The 24,458-nt window shown below is 52.4% G+C and overlaps 1 protein-coding gene across 3 annotated transcripts in view; it reads left to right on the top strand.

Annotated features, from left to right (window-relative positions):
* The window catches only part of THOC5 (THO complex 5), a 29,199-nt gene extending 11,539 nt beyond the window's left edge, over positions 1-17,660 (top strand). For all 3 annotated transcript variants that reach the window (XM_034791215.1, XM_034791216.1, XM_034791217.1), the window contains exons 9-20: positions 1,505-1,582; positions 2,070-2,110; positions 4,697-4,796; positions 7,001-7,109; positions 9,001-9,102; positions 9,606-9,702; positions 10,216-10,330; positions 10,971-11,074; positions 11,247-11,334; positions 12,042-12,157; positions 15,576-15,766; positions 17,400-17,660. In XM_034791215.1, coding sequence (XP_034647106.1) covers positions 1,505-1,582; positions 2,070-2,110; positions 4,697-4,796; positions 7,001-7,109; positions 9,001-9,102; positions 9,606-9,702; positions 10,216-10,330; positions 10,971-11,074; positions 11,247-11,334; positions 12,042-12,157; positions 15,576-15,766; positions 17,400-17,463 — 1,205 coding nt within the window. In that variant the 3' untranslated portion in view covers positions 17,464-17,660. The remainder of the gene's footprint in view (positions 1-1,504; positions 1,583-2,069; positions 2,111-4,696; positions 4,797-7,000; positions 7,110-9,000; positions 9,103-9,605; positions 9,703-10,215; positions 10,331-10,970; positions 11,075-11,246; positions 11,335-12,041; positions 12,158-15,575; positions 15,767-17,399) is intronic.
* The last annotated feature ends 6,798 nt before the right edge of the window (positions 17,661-24,458 follow it).

The following is a 24,458-nucleotide window of genomic DNA, read 5'->3' as shown; positions in this document are numbered from 1 at the left end:
ATCTGAGACCTGCCAGAAGCCTCCTTTGTAGCAGAAGATGGTTGTTTTTAAAATAGCCAAATCCCAGCCCCCCGGGTTTAGAGCTTCCTAGAGCCCCGACAGGGCCCAGCGTAGAACCCCAGTGTGTGGCCCTTCTAATTCTCTGTGCAGTGCTTGGATACTGTGGTGATGGGCACCCTGGAAACCCCTAAACCAATCCCACAGCTGAGCTTTTGGGGCTGAGACTCCTTAGGGATTGCCAGGCTAGATTGGACCCGAGGCCAGTCTCCGAGAGTGGCCAGCACCAGATGCTTCAGGGGAAGACGTAAGAAGCCTGCAGTAGCAGATGTGGGATAATGGGCTCCCATATTAAGTCTCAACCTGATCTCTAATAGTTAGTTTTGGTGCTTCAGGACATATCATTAATATAACTGGATATTCTTGTTATCCATATACATGACCAGTCCTTTTTTTCTTGTCCACTGTCTGTAGTGGGCCTCTCTCTTACCACTTCAAAAGTTATTTTTCCTCCCTTGGTATCCTGCTGTTAATTGATTTCTCTCCTTAGACTGACCTCACACTTGGTAAAGCACCCCCATCCTTTCATGTATTTGTACCTCTTCCTGTATTTTTCACTTCATGCACCTGATGAAGTGGGTTCTAGCCCATGAAAGCTTATGCCCAGATAAATGTGTTAGTCTCTAAAGTGCCACAAGGACTCCTCGTTGTCCTTTTTTAGACTCTTGCAAAATTCTTGGCCTCAACAACTTTAGTGGCAGTGAGTTCCATAGTCTTAATTAAATGTTGTGTGAAAAAGGACGTCCTGTGATCAGTTTTGAATTGTTCTTTTTACTCCTTCCAATTGCTGACATGCAGACATGTGCATGCCAAACGCTGCTGACCAACTTTCATCTCTAGTTCTTCTTTCTTCTTGGGATGTTTCAGTTGAGGCTCCTCAGCCCAGATGCAGTTACCTGCTACAGCGATGAGCCTGGTAAAAATGCCTTGATGGGTGTTGCATTGCACAAAATCCATTTAAAGCAGGATCACAACACATCTGGCATTTTGCCCGACATAGGGGATACCAGCATTTGGGGAATGGGGCGTATCGATAGAGGGTAATGCGAAACAATAATCCGAGTGGGAAATTTGTGATTTCCTCCTCGCACCACAATGTCACTAGAGTGTCTGGGTGTCATTACTGCCATTCCACCTGAGGAGAGGTGCACAAAGCATTGGATGGGAGGGTGATGTCACCACAGCTCTGGAGAATGCTTACAAACAAAATGTCTTACACTGTGCCGCCGAGATGCCCGTGACGCTGCAGGTTCAGATCAGCTGCCCGCTAGGCACTGAATCTGCCTGTTGCGAGTGGGGAAGAGGCTACAGAAGTAACTTGACAAACTCCTTGGCATCCTTGCTTCCAAGCTTGATGCCTCTCTAGGTGGCCGGCAGCAGCAATCTTCCCTTTAACTGCCTGGCTTCCTCCCTTAAGATGTGCTGAATGGCGCTTTGCCTTCCACAGATAAGAAGCTGGCTGTGGCAATCGAAGGGAGTGTGGAAGAAGCCAAAGCCCTTTACAAGCCACCAGAGGACTCCCAAGGTAAGTTTTATAACTTGATATCCCCACCTGCCTGCCTTGGCCCAGCCTGGGGGCTGAAAGCTGATACTGGGGTGGGGGCGGGGGTGGTGGAAGGATCCGAGGAGCAGAGTTGTTCCTTGGGCAGGGCTTAACTAGCTCTATGGCTTATATCTGTGCAGTGGTTGCTTAACTAGCCTTGGCTCCTCCCTCACACCCGACTCATCCTCCTGGAGAGACCGGCTGCCGGGTGTTAGGAAGAGTCCCTCCAGCACTGCCCAGTTGCACACGGCGATCTCGGTAGTGTAGAGGCTGTAAAGGGGCCAAAAGGCATGTAACACGCCGAGGGCCTCAGCTGTGCTAAGTGCCCCTTTGTGGGGCACCGGTGTCTCCCCAGGCAGTGCTGGGGCATGTGGTGCCAGGGTACCTCCTTGTCACCGTGATGTTTGGACAGTCTCTCAAATGGATCCCTGCGCATGGCTCTTGCTTATCCCTCTGTTTGAATGTGCAGATGACGAGAGTGATTCTGATGCTGAAGAGGAGCAGACCACGGTAAGGGACTAGCACAGCCCCAATATTGAAATCCTGGGGTCTACTCTCACCTCACGTGGGTGGACCCACCTCTGTTTCTGCCAGTGAAGCATTAGATAGTGCCTAGAGTGGGGGGCTGAGTCGGGGCCAGGGCTTCTCTTCCCTGCTCTGCCGCTGATCCAACGTGTGATCTTGAGCAAGTCACTTCTCCTCTGGGCCTCAACATGCCAATCTGTAAAATAGGACCGATGATGCCTCCTGTCACAGATCCACAGGGTCAACTCCAGGGGTGGCCAGCCTGAGCCTTAGAAGGAGCCAAAATTTACCAACATACATTGCCAAAGAGCCACAGTAACATGTCACAGCAGCTCCCCCACCCCGCTCCCAGCACCTCCCACCCACCGACAGCCCTGCCGATCAGCTGTTTCATGGCATGCAGGAGGCTCGGGGGGTGGGGGAGGAGTGAGGCCATGGCAGGCTTGGGAAGGGGTGGAAAGGGGAGGAGTGGGTGCAGGGCCAGGGGTTGAGCAGTGAGCGCTCCCCAGCACACTGGAAAGTTGGCGCCTGTAGCTCCAGCCCCAGAGTCGGTGTCTAGACAAGGAGCCGCAGATTAACCTCTGAAGAGCTGCATGCGGCTCCGGAGCCCCAGGCTGGCCACCCCTGTCTAGTCCATGCCCAGCCTGTAACCAATCCCTTGGGAGTGACCCCTTTAGTGCCCTGGGCCCCAAGGACTTACACTGCTCCTAGAGTATCTGCAGTGCCACCAGGTAGCCTTTCCAAAGCAAGTCTCCCGGCCTCCAGAATCGGAAAGTCCTTTGGTTAGCATGGAGTGCGGAGGGCTGATTTAAATCACCCAGTGGAAAACCTCATTTATATAATTGATTTTAATCAGCTTTTCCATTTGTACTTCAGTGATTTTTATGAAGAAAAGTGCAACTTTATTGGTTGATTATAACCATTAAAACATGTTGATTTACAACTAACTAGAACCTGTACACTTGATTTGGTATATCTTTTTGTTATCTTGGGATAAACTGAAACTATATACATTTATTTAAGTAATTATATAGCTTAATAGCTTCAAATTCTTGTTAATTGTACAAGGGTGAATGACATATTGCTTATTTACTAGGTAATTCGCTTTTTGCGCCTGATTTGTGTCAGATTTCATAAGGGTGGTAACTGGAATTTAATTAAACACACAGAACAGCATTATAAGATTTATTTTTATTATACAAACCAACTTTTTAATGTTTTGGATACATAAACTTCTCTTATCAAAACATGTTTCACATTTACAACTCAATAGGGATTCATTGTAGTCTCTGAATTACTTGATTATTTCAGGTCAGCCAGGAAAAATTTTCAAACATGCTGATAGGAAAGTGACTGGAGCTTAAGTTCCTACTCACCTCAGTCTCATAAAAAGGAGAGACCATCTCCTACGTTACTTGGGCTGTCCTTCAGACTTTCAAAACTAGTAGACTTCATTCCCTCCCTCCCCATTTTTATTCCTTTTAAACCGATTTACAAGAAAAACTTACTGTGATTGGAATAACATCAAAAAGAATCTGATTTCAAATAAAATCGAATTTCTTAATTTTTTTTCTTTTTTCAAATAAAACCTCACTGATTTTTCTCTACCCTGGTGTGGAGAGGCAAAGGTTGGGGTAGAATTCACCCTGGCCAGCACTGTCATCTGTCCCTTTCTCCTGAGTCCCTGAGGTCCTTCTGGCTCCAGAGGCGAGCTCTTAGCTCCCTGCCACCTTTCCCCTTTGTTCTCCAGCTCCAGGCCTTTGCTCTGCTTCTCCCTGCGGGGGGGATCTGCTTCCTCTTGGCTGTGGGTTGCTAAGTGTGAATGTCCTGGCTATTGGGGTTCCCTTTGCCTTTCGGAATCCTCCATTGTTATGGGTCAGTTTCAGCTAGTCCTGACACACCCATTTACACCCCCCCACACACACAGTTACATGGCCCAACACCTCCTGTCCCCTGCTCTGCCCCATGAACAGCTTTTTAATCCTTTATATTCCGTGCATAGCAATGCAAAGCTTGGGGAAAACTGAGGCATACAGAGGAATAATAAAAAATATTACCAAAATTCTCACTTTGTCACACCTCCCAAGGAGGGGATGTGAGGGTTAATGTTCTCAGAGCCCTTTCCGTTTTCAAAGGCAGTGGGAGTTGCGCACTGAACTGCCCTAAGTGCCTTTGAAAACTTTCTCCTAGGAGGTTTGCATGACTGGGCTCTGAATGCCAGGCATAGGGTTCAGGTTCTTAGTGCTTTGGGAGAAGGTGCACACACAGTACGGGCAGTCAGACGGGCCGATGCTATCGGAGAGAGCACTCAGCAGCTCCTGAGATCCCGATTACCCTTTGTGGACTTGGCAAATCACAGCTCTGTGCCTCAGTTTCCCTATCTGTAAATTCCCTACCTGGCATCCAGGATGCTGCATGGAGTAGTTATAATTAAGTTACTGTGTGAGTGCTAAGCATTGTTTTGCCTGCAAAAGACAGAAGCTTACCCCATTTGCCATGAGCACGTTGCCATGGGGTGGGAAGAATGTGACATGTTTTCAGGCGCTGTGATTTTGCTCTCCACTGCTGCAGAAGCGTCGCCGCCCCACGCTGGGCGTGCAGCTGGATGACAAGCGCAAGGAGATGCTGAAGAGGCACCCACTGTCTGTTACCATTGACCTCAAGTGCAAAGGTACAAGGGCATTAGACATCGCGAGTCGGGTTCTGATCTCAGTGTAAATCCAGCCATTGGATGTACACCTGTGCCTGTGAGATCAGAATGTGGCCTCCAGAGTCGAGTTTCAAAGATCCACCTTTCTTAGTAGCTGGGGGTGAGTCACACAAGAGACCCTTCCCCCCCCCCCCCCCATGTGACTGAACAGTGATCTTCATGGCAGGTCGGCCCAGAGTGAGCCAAACCATTCCATGTAGGCGGTGGGGGACAAAGACAGGAGAGACCAGTGCCCTGGCCTCCCAAACAAAAGGGCAAGTGAACTTGAACTGTGGTACTGGTGGAGTTGCCAGAGCACCCTGGCGCAGCTGTTCTGGGGAGGGAAACTTGTCTGGCTTCCTATTGTATGGTATTCTCATGCCCTCTGGATGGGTCGGGGTGTTTGGTCCTCAGTAATCTCTAGGCAGTTCTTTGCATCTCTGCTCTCAGGCACAGGGGAGTAGGGTTTTATCTGTCGGTTCTTAGAACATAGAGCCATTGGTGCAAAAATCGGGGCCCTCTGGCTGTGCCCTTTAGCCTCTGCACCAGCAGCTCTGCGGTCCCAGGCTCGCGTGGAAGCACTTGGCTCTGCCTCCTCCAGCAGAAACTCCTCTGCATGGGGCTTGGCACCCTGCAACACCAGAATTCAGGAGCTTCTGCTTCTGCAGCACTGTGTTAGTCTCACAGGTTGCCAAGGCCACCTCTGAGGGGAACCACGCCCTGCAGTTGGTACGTCCTAGCACCAGACAGTGGCTGTGCTGGCACAGGCATTTCAGATGGCACCTCTGTGCCATTTCCAGACGTGGCAGTGCTTGTCCTGTTGGCATGAGGGGCCAGGGAGACGGGGGTTCCTTGGCCATGCGATGCACTCTTCTCCCATATGTAGGATTCCCAGGGTAGCAGTATGTAGTGTGACAAAGTTCTGTCCTTGACTCCGTGGGTCCTGCATTTCCTGACGGATTTTGCTAACCTCAGAGGCTCACTGTGACCCCCCACATGGCCCTTCTCTCTATAGAGGCAAGGGTCACAGTCCACTGAGCCATTTTCATCATAAGCCAGCAAGGGAGGTGAGGAGAAACAACCCTCCCTTGTACAGTCTCTATTGTCTCCCAGTATCCGTGATTAATCAGGGAGGGGAGGGGGGAGCCCGGGCCCGCCCTCTACTCCGGGCTCCTGCCCAGGGACCCTAAAATTAGCAGCTATGGAAGCTGACTTTTGGGAAATAGGGCGTGTACAATTCCCTGGGCTACTTCCCCACAGCAGTCCCCACTCAATATCTTCTTCACAATTACCTCAGGGCCTCCTTCCTTGCACCTGATATGGATTCATACTACTTCATTCCTCCAACAGCACAGCTCCCTCCTATAGCTCCTGACACCCACACCGCACTGACTAACTGGGATGCTTTTAACTAGTTCCAGCCAGTCCTTGATTGGCTTCAGGTGTCCCAATCAATCTAGCTATCTCCACTGCCTTCTAGAAGGATCTTAATGGGCCCCAGGTGTCTTGATTAACCTGGAGCAACTGCTATTTGGTTACCATGGTACCAGGGATTTGTTTAGCCTGGGGCTAACATATCTGTTCCTCGCTACTTTACTGTAGCCATCTGGCCTTGCCCCATCACAGTAGGGCCTACAGCTGTCCAGTCTCAGGCTCTGGATCTTGTCCTGTCCCACAAGCCAAGCAGGATCAGGCTGGTCAGTACTTGGCTGGGAAAGCGGTGCTGGGAGTTCAGCAAGGGGTGCACTTTGCTTTGAGCCAGCATTGCCCCAGTGCTCTGGCCTGAGGCTAGGGGATCAAACTCTCTTTCAGAGGAGACCTAGAACCAAAGTCCTTATTCAAGATCCTCAGGACATCTCGTTAGAGAAGGGGTGTTAACCCCAGTGGCCTGGCCAGATCCCAGGGTGGGATATTGTATGCTGCCCCTGCACTTTCAGTTCACCTTGATCACTGACTCCCTTATCTCAAATTTCCTTCCCCTGATTTCTAGCTTATAATTGTACATAGTTCCCCCCATTTGGTGTCAGTGTCTACATCTGGCCAGAGTCAGCAGCCGCATGAGCCAGTGAAAGCATTACGGGGTTTGTGCTCCTCTTGATTGTTTTCTTCCTTTCTTCTCTGCCCTGCTCCATCATCCCCACAAATGGCTTTTCGTTCCCATGCCCCTCGCCAATGTCACCGCACAGACGACAGCGTGCTCCACCTGATCTTCTACTACCTGATGAACCTCAATGTCATGACGGTGAAAACCAAGGTGACCACTGCTACGGAGATGACCACGCCCATCAGCGCTGGGTAAGCCGAGTCCACGGAGGTGTCACGGCCAAGTCTGTTCCCAGTCCTGCCCTGGGGATGGAATTTGTCTGACATTGATCTCACCACAGAGGAGCTGCTGTCCTCAGCGTTCGCTGTTCAAAGTGACCCTCAGATATCTCCTGCCAAGCAGCCCACGTGACAGAGGCTTGACTGGTGTTGAGCACGGCAGAGGGCTTAGCAGGACTCCTTCCCCCTGACCTCTAAAAAGCAGCAGCGGGGCTGAGAATTGTCAGGATGTGCCTCGCTCCTCCCTTCCCAGGCTGAAAAGTTACAAGCTACTTTCAGTTGGAATGCTGCCTGCATTTCTGCTCCTGCCTCGGAGTGAGCAGCCCAGCAGAGCTTGGACCTGGTGGCTTTATCTCAGCCTTCCCTGCATGAGGCGACTACCAGCAGGGAGAGCTGTAGACTTGAAAATCCTCCTGAACGAGGCAGTTGGCCGCATTGCTCATGTAGCGTCCTTCCCTTCAGCAAGGGGGACCCGTCCCGCAGCCCTTTGTCGGCCAGCCGCTAGGGTGATGCAGCTGTTCATTCAGCTGCAGTTCGGGGGAGGTTGGGGCGGGGCGCGGTGCAGAGACAGAGTCCTTCTCTAATCTGATTTATCCCCTGCAGTGAGACTGAGGGATCAGAGTAAAGGGAAATGGTCACGTGGATTTGATCATTGGGAAAACAAATCTGCTCCCCTTGGAGTGCGGCGTGTCTGCTGCTTCAGCCAGCGGGCCCAGATTAATAGGTTAGCGCCCAGTCAGGAGGAGCTGGGGCATCTCATCTGCTTGTCGCATTTAATTACCATCTTGCAGATGAATAGTTTCCTTCCCTTCCCCAGGCCTGTGTCTGGCACTCTCCCTCCACCTCCTTGTTCTGCGGGTCACCTTGTCTCAAGAGCCGTGGATAATGCCTTCTGCCAGAGAACCCATCCAAGTTTGATTAGTGTGAGAACTGGGCTGAAACTGCAGCTGCAGAAACCTGCCCTGGACATTAATTCAGCAGAAAATGCCCAGTTCTGAAGGAGCTCCAGGGATGAGATGGGAAGTGGGGGCTGCTTGTCTGTGCACCTCATAGTGTGAGTTTCTATGTGGCAGTGGACAGGCCCCCTGGCTTGGAGAGCTTTCTCCATGGCAGTGCACCCTTGCTGATCAGGGGCAGGGAAGAGGGATGTTCCTGCACGGCAGGGCCCCCCCCTTGCCAGCTGGGGGGAGGAGGGGTTCCTATGCAGCAAATGAAGTCATAGTTAATAGCAGGCTGCCTGCAGATTCTTCCAGCTCAGTCCTTTGTCGCCTGCAGCTGCCCTTCATCAACTTGCCTCTCCACCTCAGGGCCCCGTGTGCTTTGCAGCGAGCCGGCCCTGTGTTCTGCAGCAGGGGTCCTGTGCCCCTCGGGGCGTGGTGCGGATTCTGTGGCAAGTGCAGACACCTTTCAAACAAGATTTCTGTGGCATGGTATGTTCAGCCAGCTGCCCCTCTTGTCTGCGGGGAGATTAGTAGCAATTTCTTTTACACCAGCCCTGCAGTTTGTTTTCAGCAGGCCACAGGTTGGCCATCTTTAGGTTTCAGAGTCAACCCATTCAGATGGCTTGGCGTAGTTCGCCCCTCTCAGCTGCTCCTCCAGGTTCCCGCAAACTCAGCCCATCAGTGCATCGATTTACACGTGGGTCGTGTTTTCATAGTTATCGCTACAGCCAGGCAGGGGAGACCGCTTCCAGGAAAAGGAGATTCTGGATCCCAGTTCTACAGCCAGGGGGGAAATCCGTGGCTGTGGGGCCCTGCTTGAAATGCGCTTCGTCCATGGCCAGTGCACTCTGCTCTTAATGATCCCAAAGAGCACTGTCATTTTGGAAACGGTGTGGCTGACTTTAGGCTTCCCTCTCCCCCAGAGATCTGCTGTCTCCAGGCTCCCTGCTGAACTGCCTGTATCCTGGGGATCACGGGAAGAGAACTCCAAATCCAGCCAACCAGTTCCAGTTCGATAAAGTCGGGTGAGTCGACTGTACATCTGCCCCTACCCTTTGTCATGTCCAGCGCCGCCCATGGAGGCCAGTCAGGCAGGGCACCCTAGAGCAGGAGACCAGAGTGCCTGCATCGTTCCCATCATGACGTGCAACCTAAAGGGCTTCTCTTGCCAGTGTGCGCTCTGGGGAAGCTTTCTAGCCCAGGACGGCTGGGGCAGCCAGGCCGAATGGCAATACCCTACACTCAGGCTGGGCTGCTGCTTCCGGAACAGCTGGGTGATATGGTGGCTCTCTATAATGGAAGCCTTGTTTAGCTGGGAAAAGAACTCCGATACCTGGAGTTCGGGACTCAGATGCCTGCCCGTTTGGGGTGGGCATGGCTGCATCAGGAGCCGGAGTCATACTGTTGGTCAGTGTCGGGGAGATGGGTCTGTCTGCTGCTTCAGGCACTCCAGGTCTGGCTTTCACACATCAGGGAGATCCCCCTCTGTCCTGCGTGGCATTGCGATATTTTCCTTTTGTCTCCTAAGCATCCTGACCCTGAGTGATTACGTGACAGACCTGGGGCACCCCTACGTGTGGGTGCAGAAGCTGGGTGGCCTGCATTTCCCCAAAGATCAGCCTCAGGTATGTCTGAGGCACGAGCTCTAGCGACGAAAGGTGTTTCCTGAGGCCCTGCCAGGCTGTCATCCCCTCTGCTCTGCAGGTGGCTGCTTCTCACACTTGGGATCTGAAGTCAACGGGTGCCATTCTTTTAGGCTCAACGCCAGGTGCAGCCAGCTTTGGTGGCCACTGCAGGATCACATGGCAGTCACTCCTGAACTCAGCTTTAGGGGCTGAATTGCAGCAGGGACAGGCTGGTGTTTCCACAGGCTGGCTCGGCCATGGCCCAGCCTTGTTGGCTTGGTGGGAGCCAAATCTAGCTCCTCTTCTCAAGTGGGAGTTAGTTTCCTTCAGGCTAATTAGATGGAGGGGGATGGGCATGTTCCAGAGAGTAACCAGAGGGAAATGTATTTTCCCAGTGTGCTGTGCACTGTGGGATACTATGCTCAAGGAATTCTAACACAGCCAGCTGTCGGCCCCTGCTAGCGGGGGAGGAAGGAAATCCAGGCTCTAGGTCACAGTCCTCCCTGTCCGCAGCCCACAGTGACCGCAGATAACTCGCTGAGTGCCAGCCACATGGAGATGACTATGAAGTTGCTCAGGACGAGGCTGCAGTCCCGCCTGGCTCTCCACAAGCAGTTTGCTTCACTTGGTAAGGACACCGCATCCTCCCAGTGATCTCCCTCCTCCCCTGAGCATAGAACGCTGGCCATCAGAGCAGGGTTGTCCGTTTGAATCCTGTGAGAAGAGGTGACAGTAACGTTTCCTTGAAGGGATTCCATGGCTCTCCGCTGGCAGAACTGCCATGCTCCCTTGTCCTTTCCGCAGACCCAGTACACGGCTCCTGCTTTCAGAACAGGAAAGTGAAACCCTGGTCCCTGCAGTGATCATCTCTGACCCCCCCCTTGTTGGAGTTCTACTTACAGTGGCTCTGTACAAATGACCCCGTGGGTGTCTCCTGGTGGCCAGATCCTGGTGCTCCCCTCACAGCCTGCACTTTGCCGAAGTTTCTCCCGTCCATGTGCAGACCTGCCCCACCCTGCCCAGCCTCTGGGCTCTGGAGGGATCACGGCACAGGCTGGTGAGCTGCCGGATGCTCTCGCACATCCCTCTAGTCAGTGTCTGGAGACATCAACTTCAACTGAAGAGGCCCCTGGACTCCATTTGACTGTACCTGAGCTTCTCCCCTCCCAGCCCCCCGGTTCTGTCTTGATTGCCCCAGACAGTGCAGTGGGGTTTGATCCGGCCCATGGGGTTCAGTGCTGCTCAGCTGGCTTTGTCGTTGCTTTCAGAGCATGGCATCGTGCCGGTCTCCAGTGAGTGCCAGCATCTCTTCCCTTCCAAGGTCGTGTCGCGCTTGGTGAAGTGGGCTGCGCTCCCCTACGAGGATTACCTGGTAGGTGCAGATGCCTTAGGTGCAGCGCCAGAGCAAGGGACCGGCTTCAGCTCCCCGTTCCCCATGGCAGAAGCAAATCTGTAACCCTGCACTTTCCTGTCCTCGGTGCCCACGCTGCAGATCTGAGCGCACAGCTTTGTTTATCCCCCTTCCCGGGCGTCTCCCCCTGCAGGAGCTGTCCTACACCAAAGACGTCGTGGAGGCTGGCTTGGCTGAAGACACTCACCTCTATTATACGGCGCTGGTAGAGAGAGGGACAGGTGGGTGAGTTTACCTTCCTTTAGTCTCAGGCTCCAGGGAGTGCCGCGTGTGGCTTCCCTTGTTCCCTCTGACATTACACTCAGAAGCAGCCAGTGGGACGTGCACCCCTCAAGCCTGAGGAGGGGTTAGCACATGTTGATGGTCCTTGAAAGGCTGAGACGTCACTAGCAGGTGTCAGCAGCAGAAGCTGTTGGGACAGTTAGATCAGTGGTCTCAACCGTTGTGGACAGCTGTGCCCTTTCACTAGACAGTGGCTCCGGGGGGATCTGCTGTTGTTCCTCCCCCAATAAGTGACTGGTGTGGGCTCTTCTAGACTTTGACTTCGGCCAGCGCACAGCTTCAGTCTGCCATCTGCTCTCCTCCCTTGCTCGGCCAGCACCCTGGGTCCTCCCTGGAATGCTGGGAGGCATAACTATGCCTGGAAGCTACGCTGGCTTTCTTTCCATCATTGCCTCCCTGACAGGCACCGATGTCGTTCTCCAGAATGCTCTGGCTCTGTCACTGAGTAGCTGGTTGGGGGAGACAGAGTCCTCCCAGGCCATCAACCTAGATTCCGAAAAGCAGATTCAGTGTGCTGGAAACAAGCCGAACTGGATGGGAGCTGCCCATTGGCTTGAGAGCTGTGCCGAGGCCATGTGCATCCCTGAGGGGTGGGGAGGTTCAGGGGTCATGTGTAATCCTAGATCTCTTCCTTTGCACGTCTCAGCCAAACTCCAGGCAGCTGTCGTGCTGAATCCAGGCTACTCTTCCATGCCACCCATCTTTAACCTGTGTCTGAACTGGAAAGGGGAGAAAACCAATAGCAACGACGACAACATTCGGGTAAACTGGAGGGGAGAGGGGTCAGATCTAATGTGGTTTGGAAGTGCCAGAGCCACCGCTGGGTGATGCCAGTCACTGGCCTGTTGGAAGGAGTAAATCAGCAGGCATGGCAGAGGCTGGGGGGTGAATGGGCCGTGGAGTCTGAACTCCCCTCTTGCCTTTTGGGAGGTAGCCTGGCTGAAGCATCTTGGTAGCAACTGTACCGGACCTGCTGAGGGGGGATGGGGGAGGATGGAGAGATCTTGTGTTTCCAGGGGTGTCGAGCCAGCCCCTTCACCATAAAGCAAGGTTCCTGCAGCAGATGGGGGGGGGGGTCCCTGGAGGAGACACTTCGCAAGCAGGCTGGCTAACCTAGTGAGGAGGTCTTTAAATTAGGTTCACTGGGGGAAGGAGACCAAAGCCCTGAGATAAGTGGGATACCAGGAGAAAGCATGAGCAGGAGAGCGCGAGAGGGGAGGACTCGTGCCTCATACTGAGAAAGCAGGACGATCAGCGAGTTATCTTAAGTGCCTATACACAAATGCAAGAAGCCTGAGGAAAAAAGCAGGGAGAACTGGAAGTCCTGGCACAGTCAGGGAACTATGATGCGATTGGAATAACAGAGACTTGGTGGGATAACTCACATGACTGGAGTACTGTCATGGATGGATATAAACTGTTCAGGAAGGACAGGCAGGGCAGAAAAGGTGGGGGAGTTGCATTGTATGTAAGAGAGCAGTATGACTGCTCAGAGCTCCGGTATGAAACTGCAGAAAAACCTGAGAGTCTCTAGATTAAGTTTAGAAGTGTGAGCAACACGGGTGATGTCCTGGTGTGAGTCAGCTATAGACCACCAGACCAGGGTGATGAGATGAATGAGGCTTTCTTCTGGCAACTAACAGAAGTTACTAGATCACAGGCCCTGGTTCTCATGGGGACTTTAATCACCCTGATATCTGCTGGGAGAGCAATACAGCAGTGCACAGACAATCCAGGAAGTTTTTGGAAAGTGTAGGGGACAATTTCCTGGTGCAAGTGCTGGAGGAACCAACTAGGGGCAGAACTCTTCTTGACCTGCTGCTCACAAACAGGGAAGAATTAGTAGAGGAAGCAAAAGTGGATGGGAACCTGGGAGGCAGTGACCATGAGATGGTCGAGTTCAGGATCCTGACACAAGGAAGAAAGGAGAGCAGCAGACTACAGACCCTGGACTTCAGAAAAGCAGACTTTGACTCCCTCAGGGAACTGATGGGCAGGAGCCCCTGAGAGAATAACATGAAGGGGAAAGGAGTCCAGGAGAGCTGGCTGTATTCTAAAGAATCCTTATTGAAGTTGCAGGAACAAACCATCCCGATGTGTAGAAAGAATAGTAAATATGGCAGGCGACCAGCTTGGCTTAACAGTGAGATCCTTGCTGATCTTAAACACAAAAAAGAAGCTTACAAGAAGTGGAAGCTTGGACAAATGATCAGGAAGGAATATAAAAATATTGCTCAGGCATGTAGGAGTGAAATCAGGAAGGCCAAATCACACTTGGAGTTGCAGCTAGCAAGAGATGTTAAGAGTAACAAGAAGGGTTTCTTCAGGTATATTAGCAACAAGAAGAAAGTCAAGGAAAGTGTGGGCCCCTTACTGAATGAGGGAGGCAACCTAGTGACCGAGGATGTGGAAAAAGCTAATGTACTCAATGCTTTTTTTGCCTCTGTCTTCACTAACAAGGTCAGCTCCCAGACTACTGTGCTGCCCAGTGCAGTAATGGGGAGGAGGTGACCAGCCCTCTGTGGAGAAAGAAGTGGTTCGGGACTATTTAGAAAAACTGGACGAGCACAGGTCCATGGGGCTGGATGCGCTGCATCCGAGGGTGCTAAAGGAGTTGGCGGATGTGATTGCAGAGCCATTGGCCATTATCTTTAAAAACTCATGGCAAGCAGGGGAGGTCCTGGATGACTGGAAAAAGGCTAATGTAGTGCCCATCTTTTAAAAAGGGAAGGAGGAGGATCCGGGGAACTACAGGCCAGTCAGCCTCACCTCAGTCCCTGGAAAAATCATGGAGCAGGTCCTCAAGGAATCAATTCTGAAGCACTTAGAGGAGAGGAAAGTGATCAGGAACAGTCAGCATGGATTCACCAAGGGCAAGTCGTGCCTGACTAACCTAATTGCCTTCTATGAGGAGATAACTGGCTCTGTGGATGAGGGGAAAGCAGTGGATGTGTTATTCCTTGACTTTAGCAAAGCTTTTGATACGGTCTCCCACTGTATTCTTGCCATCAACTTAAAGAAATATGGGCTGGATGAATGGACTATAAGGTGGATAGAAAGCTGGCTAGATCATCTGGCTCAACGAGTAGCGATCAATGGCTCCATGTCTAGTTGGCAGCTGGTATCAAGCAGAGTGCCCCAAGGGCCAGTCCTGGGGTCGGTTTTGTTCAGTATCTTCATTAATGATCTGGAGGATGGCATGGACTGCACCCTCAGCAAGTTTGCAGATGACACTAAACTGGGAGGAGTGGTAGATACACAGGAGTGTAGGGATAGGATACAGAGGGACCTAGACAAATTAGAGGGCCAAAAGAAATCTGATGAGGTTCAACAGGAACAAGTGCAGAGTTCTACACTTAGGACGGAAGAATCCCATGCACTGCTACAGACTAGGGACCGAGTGGTTAGGCAGAAGTTCTGCAGAAAAGGACCTAGGGGTTACAGTGGATGAGAAGCTGGATATGAGTCAACAGTGTGCCCTTGTTGCCAAGAAGGCTAACGGCATTTTGGGCTGTATAAGTAGGAGCATTGGCAGCAGATCGAAGGACATGATCATTCCCCTCTATTCGGCATTGGTGAGGCCTCATCTGGAGTACTGTGTCCAGTTTTGGACCCCACACTACAAGGAGGATGTGGAAAAATTGGAAAGAGTCCAGCGGAGGGCAAAAAAATGATTAGGGGGCTGGAGCACATGACTTATGAGGAGAGCCTGAGGGAACTGGGATTATTTAGACTGCAGAAGAGAAAAATAAGGGGGGATTTGATAGCTGCTTTCAACTACCTGAAGGGGGGTTCCAAAGAGGATGGATCTAGACTGTTCTCAGTGGTACCAGATGACAGAACAAGGAGTAATGGTCTCAAGTTGCAGTGGGGGAGGTTTAGGAAACACTATTTCACTAGGAGGGTGGTGAAGCACTGGAATGGGTTACCTAGGGAGGTGGTGGAATCTCCTTCCTTAGAGGTTTTTAAGGCCCGGCTTGACAAAGCCCTGGCTGGGATGATTTAGTTGGGAATTGGTCCTGCTTTGAGCAGGGGCTTGGACTAGATGACCTCCTGAGGTCCCTTCCAACCCTGAGATTCTATGATTCTGTGACTGTCCATAGTGTAGGAAGGGAAAGTAACGAGTGATCAGCTGGCCAGAGTTCCCCATGAGACTGATCCCATCCCCTGGCTCTTGCAGGCAATGGAGAGCGAGGTCAACGTCTGCTACAAGGAGCTGTGCGGGCCAAAGCCTGGCTACCAGCTCCTGACCAATCAGCTGCAGCGCTTGTGCGTCGTGCTGGACGTCTACCTGGAAACAGAGTCCCACGACACCAGCGTGGAAGGGCCCAAGGAGTTCCCCCAGGAGAAGATGTGCCTGCGTCTTGTCAGGTGAGGGCGCAGCCCACTGCCAGGAGGCCTTGGCGAGCAGGCAGAGGCCTGCGCTGGAGCCAATGCCGACACACACAGGGACCATACGTATCTCTCTGACCAGCAAGACTCCATGTGGGGGACACGCCAGGGAGGTAAACAGTTAATATGAAGTGAATCAGACGCCGTCTAAGGAGGTAGTTTCTAGAGCTGCACTGTTCCCTGGAGCGTGCAGCTCTGCAGATCACTCCCTCCCACTTTACACTCAAAACCAGCTGAGCATCACTCGGAGCATCTCGTTTGCTGCCTGCAGAGATCTCTCTCCCCCACCCCCATGAGCAGGTGGTTCCTCCTGCCCCCGGCTTCTCTCTGCTGCGGCTGGCCTGTAGAACACTTCCACACAGGAGCGAGCCTGGGCTGCTCCGAGATCAGCCAATGCCATTTACTCCCTGTTTTCCAGGCCTTGATCTCTGGGGCTGATTGTACTCCTCCCCGCCACCCCCTCGACTGATCTGCCCCAAGCAGGCCCTTGATTGAATCCTGCACCCGAGCTGTCCAGATCCTGGGCGGAGCCAGGTGTGGTGCCCTGTGAGCCATGGCTCTTGTTTCTCTAGTAGCTGCCCCTGGCTCTTTGCCATGGCGTGGCATAGAAGTCTGTCCTGGGCTCATCCACACCTGCTGGCCTGGCCCTTAACCATGAGTGACTGACCTTTAAATGGTGCATCCCCATGGTCTGTCCTGCCCCTAGGTAGAAGCTCCTCCCCCACCCCCCAGAAATGGGCTCTCAGGAGCATCCCCCTGGTCGGGGGTCTCAAGCTGAACCCACCACACACACCTCATTCTAACAAGCAGGTTCTCCTGCTCTGGCACGTGCCTCTCACCATTTCATCCCTTTCTGCGAGCACTGGACTAATGCTCACCAATCACCCCAGTCTGTACTCAGCCAAAGAACAGTCGCTGGGCAAGCTTCCCCCAAACAGTGCGGCCGTTCCAGTCCGAGCATCCTCCCAGTCTCTCTCCCACTGCACCATGAGCCTGCCCTGCAGATCCCTGGCCAACTTGAGTAGCTACTTACTGCTTTTGAGCCTAATTGTCCTGGCAGTTTTACACGGGGCAAATGGCTCTTGGAATGAGACTGTGAAGCTCCCTGCAGGAGACACTCCGAATGAGGCTCAGCCCGTAGGCTCCTGGTTTGTTTCCTCTGCCCCCACACTTGAGAGATCCCCCTCATTGAAAGGTCTTGTGCAGGGGTTCTCAACCAGGGGTCCAGGGCCCTCTAGGGGGTGGTGAGCAGGTTTCAGGGGGTCCACCCAGCAGGGCCAGCGTTAGACTCGCTGGGGCCCAGGGCAGACAGCCGAAGTCCCACCGCATGGGGCTGAAGCCCAGGGCCCTTAGCCCCGCCACTCGGGTCTGAAGCCAAAGCCTGAGTAACTTAGCTTCGCGGGGACCCGTGTAGCATGGGGCCCCAGGCAATTGCCCTGCTTGCTAACCCTTAACGCCAGCCCTGGCTTTTAGATGCAGAAAACCAGTTGTGGCACATGTGGGCTGTGGAGTTTTTATAGCATGTTGGGGGGCCTCAGAAAGAAAAAGGTTGGAACCCCTGGTCAAGTGCATACTGCAGCCTCACCTCCCACTCTTTCATCTCCTCTTGCAGGGGGCCCAACCGGATGAAGCCATTTAAGTACAACCATCCTCAGGGGTTCTTCAGTCACCGCTGACCCCATCACCAGGATTGTCTTGCCTCCAACCACTGAACTCCCGCAGCACCTGAATCTCCATGCGACCGTTGTTCTCAGCTGGTTGGGGGTCAACCACATCCCCCAGCAACCTCCCCTGCCCCTCCAGGCAGAGCTCCCATTCCAGCGTTGCTTCCCAGGGGTGTTCGAAAGTATTAAATTGTAGATGAAGAAAAGTCCGTGTCTGGTCAGTGTGTGAATGCCAGCTGCACCTTGGTGGGTGTGTCTGGCCACGGCCCGGCTGAGGGCAGCGGCTGGATCATTGCTAGCGATGCCTATTAGGGAGCTATGCTCACAGCTTCTCTAAAGGGTCCCAGGGGGATGTCCCAGGGGCATGGCTCAGCGAATAGCCCATAAAGAGTGGCAGCTCCCAGGCTTCTGCGCTAGGGACACAGACATGATGGAGGAGATGTCATTGGACTGTCATTTCCTTCTCGTTCTCTGTGCCCATGCGGGCCTTTTCAGCCGCTTGCCCCTCTGTCCTGCCCTTCTGCTGGGCCCAAGAAAGAACTTCAATCACCCCTGCACCACCACTTCCATGCCTTGAAGAAGCTCTTTTGATCAGGGATGGAAATCCTATCCCAGCTCCTGTGGGAGGAGCTTCGGCTCCTTTGACTCCAGAGCCACTTCCCTTGTTTGCCGTGAGCCCCTGGCAATGGCAAGTGGAATGGGTGTATGTTAGCCCACAGCTGCAGGAGTGTGGCTGGGTAAGAGGAGGTAGCATGTCTGCAGCTAGCTCGGGGTTTGCTCTGAAACCTGGCAGCAAATCTGCTGTCTCAGAAGGGGGGCTCCTGGTATTCGCTGCCCCTTGCTTGGCTCTGTCGATTCTGCCCCTCTTGAAATGCCACTGATTCCCCCCAGCCTGTCTCGACTGCCGCTCTGTTCTTCCCAGCTCCCCCTCCCCACTGTGTGCTGAATAAGATGGAGACCGAGGATAAAAATAGCCCCTTAATGGAGCCTGGACTCTCGCCCTCCTTTGCTGGCAGCGTGCCAGCTGACTAGACAGAAAAAGCACTTCTCGCCGACCGGGAAATGGATTTGGGGAAGGGAGGGTGAACTTGCTCCTGCTTGCCACTGATGGCCCTGCGTTTAATCACCTGCAAAGCGAGGCACCGGGACTCTGCACAGGTGGGCTAATCCCACTCTAGGCTCAGTTCTGCTCTCCTCCAAAGCAGCCCATGGAGTCCCATGCTGCTTGCTGTCCTGAGGGCCTCTGCCATGTTCCCACTCGGATCCCGTCTGCACTGCATAGATGTTGGAGATCCCCTGGTGCTGCCTATTTCCCTTATGTCCTTGGCCAGATGTACATCCTCTCCCCACCCTTCTGGCTCTGTGTCTTGGGGCTGACCCCTTTCATCCCACAGGAGGCAGCAGTCCAGTGCCAAAGCAATCCCCGTGAGTTTAGTTTGTGAAGGGTAACCAGGTCTCAGGCTTTAGGATTCCATGTGGAGCTATTCAGCTGACTCAGCCTGTTAGCCAGAGCAGGGGAGTCTCATTAACTCCATCTCGGGGGTTCTTAGGGGACTTTCCCTCTGTCCTGGCTGCTTTCCCACTTCATGTGTGCAGAACTCTGCCCTTCTACACCTCTCCCAGCCTTCCTCTATCCCAGGGAGGCAATAGGGTAGGGGTGGGCAAACTACGGCCCGGAGGCCACATCCGCCCCTTCAGACCATCCAGCCCTCGAGTTCCCGGAGGGGAGCAGATCCGGGGCTTGTCCTGCTGCAGCTGGGCAGTGGGGTCAGGGGCTTGCCCCACTCTGCGCGGCTCCTGGAAGCAGTGGCATGTTCCCCCTCCAGCTCCTACGCGTAGGGGCAGCCAGGGGACTGCACGCTGCTGCTGCCTCTGCAGCTCCCATTGGCCGGGAACCACAGGGCAGCGTGCAGAGCTGCCTGGACGCGCCTCCACGTAGGAGCCGGAGAGGTGACATGTCACTGCTTCCGGGAGCTGCTTGAGGTAAGCACCGCCGGGAGCCTGCACCCCTGACCCCCTCCTGTGCTCCCTCCCCCAGCCCTGATCCCCCTCTATCCTCTGAAACCCTCGGTCCCAGCACGGAGCACCTTCCCACAACCTGAATTCCTCATTTCTCACCCCACCCCAGAGCCTGCACCCCCAGCCGGAGCCCTCACCCCCCCCCCTGCATCCCAACCTCTAATTTTATGAGCATTCATAGCCCACCATACAATTTCCATACCCAGATGTGGCCCTCGGGCCAAAAACTTTGCCCACCCCTGCAATAGGGTATAATGGACAAAGCACTGGAGACCTGCATTCTGTTGCTGACTGCCACTGACTTGCTTAACCTCAGTTTCCCCAATCTGTCAAATGGAGATGATGCTACTTTACCCACCAGTGCAAAGTGCTTTGAGAGTTGTGGAGGGAAAGTGCCCTAGAGGTGGTTAGTATTAATTACTCCCCTTAGCTCTCCTCTGCCCCCTTTTCCCAAGTGGCATTGGGGGGGTCCTGATCACCCAGCAGCTGGCCCTGTTCCTCCAGCCACCCCCCATTCTCCACTGCTTCTTCCTCTACCCGATGCGTTTTGAGTGCCAATCAGAGCAGGTACGCAGCCAGAGGCTGGGGCCCGGCGCGCCCGTCTCAGCCCCCTGCAGGAAGAAGGGGAGGTTGCTGAGCCTGGGCCCCAGAATGAAGGCTGCCGTTGTCACTGGAGGGCCGGTTGAGGACAGCGTCTGAAGCAGGGAAGCTGGATCGAAGCTTCTGGCACGGTGAGGCAATGGTAACTGTAATTTGCCTTCGGCTCTGGTGCAGGTGTCAGGGCTGCTCTCGCCAGCTGTCTGCAAGGGGACGAAATGTGCTGAGACAGGCCATGTTTACAAACTTCATCCACACAAATCTCTGAGACACTTGGCTCAGTTGGGGTTTTTGCTACCTTAACACATTGTTCTGGCTGCTCAATAGAAATGTTTCCCTGGATGCCAGAACGGAGGTTATTGCTTCTGCTGCAGTCAGGGAATGTAGCCACAACCCCCAGCCCTGTGCCACAGAGCGGAGCCTGCCTGGCTCTTGGGCCCGCTCTGCACACGTTTTGTACCAGTAGAATTCTGGTGGTTTGGGGCTGAGTTTGATACTGATATTACCAGTATAGCCCCTCGTGTGGCTGCGGTTGTACCAGTGCAAACATACTGGCACAGGGTGATTAAACCTTGTTAGGGAAGAGGGGCCTGTCTGTGGACCTTCCTGAGCCAGAGAGCCAACGCCAGGAGGCTGCACAGGGCTGAGTGGCTAGATTGTGTTTTGGGTTGTAGCTGCAGTCGAGCGGGGGGTGTCAATGGGCTGTACTGCGGGCATCCAAGGACCAGTTTGCACTGGGCTGGACAATAAGCTGCCCCAGGTAAGGGTAATGGTGGAAGTGGCATTTTTAGCGAATCTAAGGGTATGTCTACACTACGAAATTAGGTCGATTTTATAGAAGTCGATTTTTAGAAATGGATTTTATACAGTCAATTGCGTATGTCCACACTAAGCGCATTAAGTTGGCGGAGTGTGTCCTCACTACCGTGGCTAGCATCTACTTACGGAGCGGTGCACTGTGGGTAGCTATCTCACAGTTCCCGCAGTCTCTGCCGCCCATTGGAATTCTGGGTTAAGCTCCCAATGCCTGATGGGGCAAAAACATTGTTGTGGGTGGTTTTGGGTACATGTCGTCAGTCGCCCCTCCCTCCGTGAAAGCAACGGCAGACAATCGTTTCGCACCTTTTTTCCTGGGTTACCCATGCAGACGCCATACCACAACAAGCATGGAGGCCACTCAGTTCACCGTCACCGCTGCTATTGTGGGCAAGTCTACTGTGGGGGCTGCTGTGATCCAAGTAGCCAATGCAATCATTGACGTTCTGTTATCAAGGGTAGTGACTCTGGGAAATGTGCGGGCCTTTTTAGGTTTTTGGGTACATTATATTCCTGTCCTTTGTTGCTAGTGAAGAAGTCTTGCCGCTGTACATTCCAATCCAGTCAGCGCTGTAACACCCCATAGCACTTCTGTGGTTGACACATGTAACAGCTCCAGGGCTCTTGCTCTTTTGCCTTGGCCAAGGTACCATGCCCTACCCGGACCTTCAAGCATTCAACACAGAAGCACCTGCAGCAGCTGGCATTGCTACACAGCAGCAGCTCCTTGCCTTTGCAGTAGACGGTGCAGTAGGACTGCTAACCATCGTCATCCACCGCTTCCACTGCAACTCTGCTCTCCTGCTCCCCAGCGACGAGCTCGGGGGATCCGTTCTGATCCTCCTGGATGCTGCTGGCAGCAGACAGTGCAGTAGGACTGGTAACAGTCCTCCTCGGACATGTAACTTGGCCGGGGGTTCTGGGAACGTCTTCCCTGCCCGGCTCTTAGCAACCTCCAGAGCATGGTATACGGCTCCATCACTTCCCCTGCAACTCTGCTCTCCTGCTCCCCAGCAATGAGCTCAGAGGATCCGTTCATGAAGGCTGGACAGTAGTAAGGAGCAGTTCAACTATAGGCTGAGCAAGTGCAGAATGGTGGTAGAATGTGCCTTTGGATGTTTAAAAGCTTGCTGGCGCTGTTGGTCAGACCTCAGCGCAACCAACATTCCCATTGTTATTGCTGCTTGCTGTGTGCTCCATAATATCTGTGAGAATAAGGGGGAGACATTTATGGCAGGGTGGGAGATTGAGGCAAATCGCCTGGCATCCAATTTTGAGCAGCCAGACACCAGGGCGATTAGAAGAGACCAGTAAGGCGCGCTGTGCATCAGAGAGGCTTTGAAAACCAGTTTCATGACTGGCCAGGCTTCGGTGTGACAGTTGTGTGCGTTTCTCCTTGATGCAAACCTGCCCCTTTTAATTCCCTGTAAGCCAACCACCCTCCCCCCTTCAAAATAAAGTAACTATTGCTTTGAAACCATGCATTCTTTCTTTATTAATTAACAAAAAAATGAAATAACGGACAAGGTAGCCCGGGTGGGGTCGGGGTGGAGAGAAGGACAAGGCCACATTGCTTATTGTAGCCACACTAAAAATCAAACTGTTTGAATGACAGCCTTCTGTTGTTTGGGCCATCCTCTGGAGTGGAGTGGCTGGGTGCCCGGAGCCTCCCCGCCCCCTTCTTGGGCGTCTGGATGAGGAGGATATGGAACATGGGGAGGAGGGTAGGCAGTTATGCAGTGGGGGTCTGTGCTCTTGTTGGCTTTCCTGCAGCTCCAACAGACGCTTCATCATGTCCGTTTGCTCCCCCATTAGCCTCAGCATCGTGTCCTGCCTCTGCTCTTTGTGCTCGCTTAATTCTTTCCTGGCCTCTGCCACTGAATGCCTCCATGCATTAAGCTGTGCCCTATCAGTGCGGGAGGACTGCATGAGCTCTGAAAACACGTAATCGCGAGTGCGTTTTTTTTCGCCTTTTAATCTGTGATAACCCCAGGGACGGAGATGATTGTAGCCTGATTTAGGGTGTACTAATAATATTAATTTGGATAATATGGGAATTTACTTTATTTAATTACTTTTATTTTGATATAATTTAAGTAACAATATTAATAATAATTATTAATATGAGTAGTATGGGTTTTAGGCTTGCCCATCTGTTTGATCAGAAGATAACAGTTCCTGTCCCGAATCAGGCTCCACAGAATTTACAAAGGACCCTCGGGGGTCTGACAGGAAGCTCACACTGAGACAGATACAGCCTTAAAGAATTTTTATTAAAATCAATAATAGTCAGTAAATGGTAAATACCCAGAGTTACAAAGTTACAATGGCATTATTGCTATTCAAAAGATACATATGATAATGTAGTATTATATGCAACAAAGCTTTGGTTAATATACTCACACCCTTCCTTGCTAACCTGGTAGTAAGAGACACAGGAACAGCCTTGTGGTTCAGGTTTCTCAATTCTTGAGTGAGGGATGCAGTGCTTAGAAGAAACTAATGCTCCGAGCTATTAAAGTGAACTTAGGGTTTACATGACTAACTTAAACTTAAAATCAAAACCTAATAAACAAAGAATAAAACGTAGGGAAATCAAGCTTAGCCTAGTTCCTTTGAAACTTAAAGTTTAAGAAGAAGAAGTCTAGCCTACTAACAGCAGCAGTCATTGTAGATAGAGAATAAGTAAGAATAGAAATGGAATAACGTGAGAAATGGAGTCTTTTTTATAGGGCAAGTGTCGGAAATCCTTCCTCTTATGCCCAAATTTCATTCCTCACCCACAGAAGTGTTAGGGTCACTTGCCCCAGAGGCTAGCATGTATGTGCATATTGATGACAGCTATGTACTCACATCAGTCTCTTGTGGTGTACTTGTTACGTCTGTGGGTACAACATTGAAACCCCCCCATGCCATTCTCCATTGTCTGTTGGTCTAGATCAAAGGTAACAGGTGTAGGCGCTTTATCTGGGTGTAGGAAAAACAAGATAAAAGGTCGACTTTGCTTTTCTGGGTACAAAGGACACAGGATATAGAGATGCTAATTTTGCTTTAGCTCAACATGCAGGATCTGGCCTGTGGGTCTCTTGCATTACAGCCAAAGTTACCTTAATATAAATCTATAAACCTGTTACAATAAACCAAATACTTAAACTATAAGAAAAAAAAAAATATATATATATATATAGTGACAGACCCAGACCAGTGGGGTACAGGAGTCTGGTAGAGGGCAAATCTACTGGTCACTGGATGAGTAGTTTTCTGTTCCCTGAGTGACCAGAGCAGGGGCTGCACTAGAGTAATCAGGAACCTGCTAGTACCAGTTAAGGCAGGCAGGCTAATTAGGACACCTGGGTTTTGAAAGGAGCTCACTTCAGTGTGTGGTGTGAGTGTGAGGCGCTGGGAGCAAGAGGTGCAAGGAGCTGAGAGTGAGAGGGTGTGCTGTTGGAGGACTGAGGAGCACAAGCGTTATCAGACACCAGGAGGAAGGTCCTGTGGTGAGAATAAGGAAGGTGTTTGGAAGAGGCCATGGGGAAGTAGCCTAGGGAGTTGTAGCTGTCATGCAGCTGTTACAG

This window comes from Trachemys scripta, chromosome 15 (assembly GCF_013100865.1).
Source record: "Trachemys scripta elegans isolate TJP31775 chromosome 15, CAS_Tse_1.0, whole genome shotgun sequence".
Classification (NCBI taxonomy): domain Eukaryota; kingdom Metazoa; phylum Chordata; order Testudines; family Emydidae; genus Trachemys; species Trachemys scripta.
This window is presented reverse-complemented; position numbering and strand designations above follow the sequence as displayed.